General features: G+C 37.5%; 2 protein-coding genes across 6 annotated transcripts; both read right to left on the bottom strand.

Annotated features, from left to right (window-relative positions):
- LOC107608673 (red chlorophyll catabolite reductase, chloroplastic) lies at nt 596–3,280 on the bottom strand. 3 transcript variants are annotated; one of them, XM_021106863.1, is made up of 4 exons: nt 3,083–3,213; nt 2,708–2,754; nt 2,078–2,318; nt 605–1,357 (listed from the first exon to the last, which is right to left on the bottom strand). In XM_021106863.1, the coding sequence occupies exons 2-4, from the start codon at nt 2,722–2,724 to the stop codon at nt 743–745; spliced, it is 873 nt and encodes a 290-aa protein (XP_020962522.1). In that variant the 5' UTR covers nt 2,725–2,754; nt 3,083–3,213; the 3' UTR covers nt 605–742. The 3 variants fall into 3 exon arrangements, with proteins under 3 accessions (XP_020962523.1, XP_020962522.1, XP_016165872.2); XM_021106864.1 differs by lacking the exons at nt 2,708–2,754; nt 3,083–3,213 and adding an exon at nt 2,501–2,643 and having other exon boundaries at nt 596–1,357; XM_016310386.2 differs by lacking the exon at nt 2,708–2,754 and having other exon boundaries at nt 3,083–3,280.
- On the bottom strand, nt 3,195–6,227 carry LOC107606428. 3 transcript variants are annotated; one of them, XM_021106861.1, is made up of 4 exons: nt 5,385–6,227; nt 4,187–5,314; nt 3,783–4,089; nt 3,195–3,473 (listed from the first exon to the last, which is right to left on the bottom strand). In XM_021106861.1, the coding sequence occupies exons 1-4, from the start codon at nt 6,078–6,080 to the stop codon at nt 3,424–3,426; spliced, it is 2,181 nt and encodes a 726-aa protein (XP_020962520.1). In that variant the 5' UTR covers nt 6,081–6,227; the 3' UTR covers nt 3,195–3,423. The 3 variants fall into 3 exon arrangements, with proteins under 3 accessions (XP_020962520.1, XP_016163979.1, XP_020962521.1); XM_016308493.2 differs by lacking the exon at nt 3,195–3,473 and having other exon boundaries at nt 3,585–4,089; nt 5,385–6,226; XM_021106862.1 differs by lacking the exon at nt 3,195–3,473 and having other exon boundaries at nt 3,919–4,089; nt 4,228–5,314; nt 5,385–6,226.

The following is a 7,134-nucleotide window of genomic DNA, read 5'->3' as shown; positions in this document are numbered from 1 at the left end:
ATTTTAATGGAGATAATTTTTTTAGTATATATAATATAGGCTAATTTGTTAAAATAATACAACGTATAATATGTAATAATATATGATCTTTAGACGACTAAACTGATTAATTATCACTTAGATCATTTAACAACCATGCACTTGTTCTCTATGAAAGATTCTAATTAATTTCTATAACATTTTTGACTTTGTAGATCGTTAAATATTATTCTCATATTGGTAATATAGTATAATAGCCACCTCATAGCTCATATATGTGCTTAACAGCATCTGATGCAAACAAACAAATTAAAATTGGGGAATCGTTTAATCAGTTTCTCAAAATTACATGTTCCTTAAAGATGATTCTTTGCCAATAATAATGTTCAATATGCGCTGATCCTGTTAATAATTATTTTATACTATTTGAGTTGACAGAAATACTTTTTTATAGTACGCCTGGTGAATTCATAAAAATTCAATTTACTCAACTTTCTGCATGCTTCTAACTTTTCTTTTTGATGTGAAATATGCATCAAGAGAAAAATGTTCTGATGATTTGGGTACACTACAATCACAGAATGTTATTTTTCTGATATTTAGAATTTCTCTATAGTTAGACACATCAAATTAATAGGTTAATTAAGGATGATTTATCTCCATAATCTGGCAACTCATTTTGTAAACATTGTCATAGGTAAAGTATTGCTGCTGCTACAGAATTATCCATCACAATTCACAACTATATAAAGATATGAATGAGTCATGAGACTGTAAAATAGTCCTTGATCACATCAAGTACCCGGTTTGCTACTTCTGGACCAAACAACCTTGGAAAGCTTGAACCAAGATCAACCTCTATGGTCTTGTTTCTAATCACACCATCCCTTTTCTTCAGATACTCTCTTTCTTCATCTCCTACTTCTCTGTTTGCAGAGGCACACTTGTCCAGCCATATTTCAAGCACCTGCTTCGAAACGGGGTCCAGGTGCTTGGCAATTATCTCCTCCATCCGCTCCTGCCCACCATTCTCTGTTTGAATTCGGACTAGGATACCGGTAGGGGAGGAAACGGCGCGGATGAAAAGTGACGAGGAGAAATAAGGTTGAACCTCAGGGAGTGTATGTAGGGCCTGCCTATGTGCATCAAGCTGAGTGTCATCATAGAATGTTTGTAGGTAATTTGGCCAAAGTACGGGGTCTTTTCGGGGAGGCAAATCGAGGATGAGGATTAGAGTTGTAGGGCTGCTGCGGATGATTTCAAAGACAAAGTTTGGTGCATCAGTTGAAGTGTTGAGATAAGCTGAAAGACTTGTGATATCAAAGGATCCTCCTGTTGGTAGCTCTGAATGCACCCAACTTCCCAGCACAAAATCTATCTGAATCACACATTCAAAATCCAATTTGATCATCATCAATTGTTTGTGTGCAAAAAATAGACACTAGCACTTTACAAGTACCCCAAATCATGAGTGTCTCTACATAATCTCAAGGGATCTCAGTCCATGTTCTAGATAGACCAAGTGAATAATCTTATTAACAAAACAAGGTCAACAGCACACAGCAGGAAACCAAAAAAGCATAAGACAAAATGATTTTGTATACATAAGGAAACAATGGCAAGAAAGAAACAAAGGATCCTTACATATTATATATGAACTAGACTATTTGTATTTCAAAAACTAAATCAACCACTCATGTAGAATACGTACTGCAATACGAAATTCATATGAAAATGTGTAAAATAATGCATGTACATATACACAAATACAATTGATGACTGATTTTTACATTAAGACAATAATCTATGGACATTTCCATATTATATACACTTCACATAGAATATCCCAACACATTGGGAGTCATATAACCTAAATCAATGCATAGTATTCTGGTGTGGTAGTTACTACTCTATAAGCATTAGTTTCATATGCAATCAACACAACACAATTACAATATTCAGATAACTGAATTCTCTCATGATAAGTTTATATATTAACGGTCTTAAACAGAACCGAATCTACAACACTAAAGACATGCATTAGCTTAATTGAAATTGAGAATGCTGGAAAGAAGGAAGGAAGGGTGGGAATTATTACAGGGGAGTGAGGATGAGCAGCTCTAATATGGAGAGAGGCTTGTGCAGAACCAGTCTGGCTTTGGTAATGGCGAACATGGTTGGGGAGTGTGGAAGGAAGAAGATGCGAGTGAAATCGATTCTCCAGTGTGGAAACAAGATCAACCATGAGACTCTTGTGTGGAGAAGAAACGAAAGGGAACTCCATGAATTTGTTGTTGTTGTTGTTGGAATCCATTAGAGAGCAAGAGACAGATAAAGGCCTATAACAAAAAGAAGAAGATAAGATGAACATCACTCCCTTGCATCACTTTCCAGTTTCCACTCACACTACCTACTCCATCGAATCTAATATGTAGTGTTAAACCGTTACTTAAATATGTTAAATTGTTTAATAATTTTTAATTATTATTTTTTGTCTTGGGCGAATTTCAGAAAACAATACCCGAACCGGTAACCCGAACCCGCTGCTAGCACTTCTAATGGAAGCTCAACCTTCTCTGTTTACCAAACCTTCCGTCAATGAAGGAGGGAGAGTGGTTAGGTTCTTTATGTTATTAGATGGGTAAGAGTCAGGTCTGTTTCAGTTCGGGTCGGGTTTGTCCGGCCCATTCATTGACAAAAAAGAAAAAAGTACTTGCTTACAAACAACCTTCTCTTTTGATGCATATCAACTTAGGAGTAGATGCTGAAATAAAGCTGAAATTGGGTCAACAAAATCAGAATTGGAAAATGAGACTATAAAGCTGAAATAAAATAAAAAAGTATAAACAAAAGAATTGAAACATGGAAAGATGCTTTGCAAAATTGGGTCAACAAAATCAGAATTGGAAAATTGGCAGAAAAAGAACCAAAGAGGCAAACCGGATTAAAAGTGATATTAAATTATCTAATTTTAAAGAACTATATACGGATCCTTCCATGCCAGGAGCAATCACGTTGAGAATTTATCAAATTACACAAATTCAGTTTATATTTGTCAAAATATTTGAGCAACAGTAAAGAGGTAGAAGAGAAGAAGGCATACCTAGGGTTTACTGCAATGGAGAAGGCGAAACTCATCTCGGCAGCACAATAGAAAAAATTGTTTAAATACAAACAATAAATTTTAAAGGATTTGATTAACAACAGAAGCAATAGTTTTAAACAAGAATAATTAATTGATCTCAAACAATCAAACAAGAACATAAGGACATTTGTTAGAATGAAAGAACATAACCACAAAAAGATATACTTTCCTCTACATTCCAGTAAAGGAAATACCTAATCTTCTATTTTCCAAATGGAAAAATAGAAAATAAATTAGAGGAACAGTGAGAGACTATACCTTGTCACTGTTTGACAGCAAGTTTTGTTTAGAAAACAACTTCATTCACATTTAGCAAAACATATGCATATTAGTTGCTCTATCTGTGTATCTCTAAGATAAAAGAAAAGAGTAAACCGCTCTCCTTAGCACCATATGTCACAAAATTTGATACGTTCTCTCTACCAATATGCAACAAAAACTAACAATTGCTACCAGATCAGAGGCATACAAATTGGTGAGGAATAAGAACCAATATATTCACACATCAACAAACAAAATTATGAGGATAATATATTCACAAACAGAGTTCTAGCATCAACCAACAAAATTCCAACATCCAACTTAAAAAAGGAAAAGAAAAATCCTAAAGCTCGTTTTGTTTTTCTCTATGGTGATGTTACTGTGGTGGTATGGTCTCCTGGGACCTCATCTCCTACAATGGCAACATTACTGCCTCTAAGGTTAGCCACAAGATTTCCATCCTTAATCTTGAAAGAGCCAACCACGGAGAAAAGGTCCAAGCATGATGTTTGACATCCCTCTTGAAGCAGGGATTGAGCCTCACAATACCCCAAAAGAAATTGTTCAGTGACACTGGAACCAGTTTTAACAAGGCAGGTTTTCTTCTTCGACTCAAGAAATTGAGGTATTGAGGATTGAACAAGATTCTCAGCCAAAGGCCCAAATGTCGACATATCATAAGCTTTCCGATAATGCTGAGCAACCTACATCATCCCAATCAAACAATTTAACAAATGAAGATTGACATCAATCAATTGCACTAAGAAAAAATCAACTGAAAAGCTAGATGATGATACATACTGGATATGCAGGTAATGATGATCGATAAGAATGGGAATTACAATGGGAAGGAGGATAATTCCATTTCAATTCGTCAATCTGAGCGGTTATTATCTCGCGAAGCAGCTCGACGCAGTTTACTGACAAGTCAATGGTGGCAGATGCCTTCTCTGCCTCATGCTTCCACAGTATGAAGAACCAATACGAAGCATCGTTTAAGGTGTCCACGGCAAGGTGAAGGCCTTGGTCGGTGGTAAGATCGCAGGAGAGAGTAATGTGGGTGCAGAGGGCTCCCAAGTTGAAGAGAACAGAGGCCTTTTCCAAATGGATGTTGTGCTGGGAAGAATTCTCTTGTGGGTTGAAGGCATTGTACCAAACAAAGATAGGTGGACTGGGTGAGTTAGTCATGGGGAACAAAGGCTCAACCATGCAAAGGCATTTGAAATAGCGGATAAGGCAGTCACGGCGAATGGGTAGAGAGAGGTCATCACGCTGCATTTCACTGCGCAATTTATGTAGCATTTGGAAAAGGCCTTCTACTCTCTTTGCCTCACTCTCCGAGTATTCAAGGGCAACATAACTGTGAAGGGGATGATAGAGGTCCAAGGGCTCACTCTTCTTCAAAGGGATTGCCAGCATATCTGAGAAAGACGAAGCTGAGAGGATGGCCAAATTTATTGGATAAGGAGGAGGCATGTTCCACGGGCTGGACACTAGCTTTCCATTGTCAATAATCTTGAAAGAGCTGTACTCAGAGAGGAGGAGGTCAAGGTATGGGATTCTATGGTGCTTGGGTATAGACATGTCCCTGGACTTGCAAAACTTTCTAGTGTTCTTTTCAAGGACAGGATTTACATCATGATCAAGACAAGATTGTAACAATGAAATCATGCAACAAATCCCTCTAACTAATTTTTCAGTGACAGATTCTGCATCATGATCAAGACGACAAGATTGAACCAATGACAATGTTTTAGGTCGCTTGGAATTGGGTAGGATGGATGATTGCCTCTGACGAGCCTCCCCCTCAAAGAATTTCACCTTCCGAGAAAGATGTGTTATCCAGGATTCGTCAAATGAGCCAACAAGTTTGGTTGCAGCCGAATCACTTAGTATCAGATCAAATGCCATTCGATAAAGCTTAGAAACCTACATCATCATAATCATCATCAACATCATCCTATTGAAAATCTAAAATCAATCAAGAGTTAAAACTGACCGATTCAAACCCAACGGCACATTGATGTTGTTGTTGAGCGGAACTGGCGTCTTCATTTGTGTTGTTGTGGTGAAGTCGTTGCTGTAAGTTGAGCTCCGAGGCCTGAGCGGAGAAGAGGCGGTGCAGACTCTCGGCGAAGAGTAGAGTCAAGTCGAGAGTGGCGGAGACGTCCTTGGCAAAAACCTTCCAGAGTTTGTAGAAGAAGTTGGCGGCGGCATTGAATGCGTCCATTGCAAGGTGACGGCCAAGGGCGGTGGTGCGGTCGCAAGAGGCCCCAATCTGGCTGCAGATGGCGCCAAGGTTGAAGATAACAGCAGCCTTCTCCAATTGGATGCTGTTGCGCTGCGAGGAGACCCCATTCTCACGCTCAGAGGAGAAGGCGTCGTACCAGACAAAGATGATGGGGTCGGCGTCGGCATCGGAGGAGATAGCGGTGAAGAGTGGCTCAACCATGCAGAGACATTTGAAGTAGTGGACGAGGCAGTCACGTTGCATGGGAAGGGAGAGGTCCCCTCGCTCCACCATGTCCCTGCGGCAGTTGTTTAGGGTTTCGAGAATGCTTTCCACTTTCTGTGCATCGCTCTCTGAATATTTTGTGGCTACGAACTTGCGTAACGGCCGGTACAGACCCACCGGATCACTCTTCTTCACAGGGATTGCCAGCACCCTTTCCGGGTTCGGATTAACGTTGCTCATGGCGACGGCGAATCAGGATAGGATACGGTTAACATTGGATGAAGATCGACGGAAATCGGAACTGGAAGGAATTGATTCTGGTGAAGGCTAAAGAAGAAAGAGATTAAAGAGTAGAAATTAAAAAAAATTAACAGAGTCAACTTTAATTATAATTATTGTCAAACAATACTCATTTTGTATGGGTACACTTATTTTTATGGGTTCCGTACAACACTAATTTAATTTTTTTTTTTAGTTAATTTTGAGAACGATCAAATTTTACACGATCAAAAATGACCATTTATTCTCAATATAAATGTTATAACATATATATCCCCTGCTTTTATTAGCTTTTTCTGTTATTTTAAGTAATTCAATTTAATATAAGTGAAAATTCATATGCAATTGTGTTTATATGAAGTTGTTATTTGATATATTTGATTAAATTGTTATTTAATATTTTTCATTTAAATTCTAAAAGGTCAAACAAAATGCTACTTACCAATGACAATGAGTTATAACTTAAATGACATAGTCTCTCCATATTCACCTAAGAGATCGCGGATTTGAGTCTCTTTATTTTCAATAAAAAAAAGGCTATTTGCATATAAAAATCAACTACTATATATCACTAATTTTAATAATTAATTTTAGTGTACACCTAACATGTTTAAAAGTTAACATATATATTCTCTCCCAATTGGGTTGGATTGGTTCATATTCATTTTTGACATGATCTTCTCATGTTTGTCTCTCCATCATCGATTATTCAAGATTTTAATGTGAAAATGATAAAGTCATGGTAAAATAAAATCAAGAGAATCCAAAATCCTCGAAGCTTATTGAAACCTCCTTATTAATTGTATTTTATGTTAATTTTTTTTCCTGGTATCGTTGCAAACCGCAGAAAAGAGATAGTGCGAGCTTTTCGTATGGGCAAATGAAGAAGATGAAACTATTGTTAGGAGAGTTGATTCTGTAAGAGATATTGACCATTGGAAAATGAATTTAAGATGGACAATTAGGGATTTGGAAGCTGATGTTAGAGTTTTAAAAATATGGAACTGTATTTTAA

The sequence above is a fragment of the Arachis ipaensis genome, chromosome B07, assembly GCF_000816755.2.
Source record: "Arachis ipaensis cultivar K30076 chromosome B07, Araip1.1, whole genome shotgun sequence".
Lineage (NCBI taxonomy): Eukaryota > Viridiplantae > Streptophyta > Magnoliopsida > Fabales > Fabaceae > Arachis > Arachis ipaensis.
The sequence above is the reverse complement of the archived record's forward strand: the minus strand, read 5'-3'. Positions and strand labels throughout refer to the sequence as shown.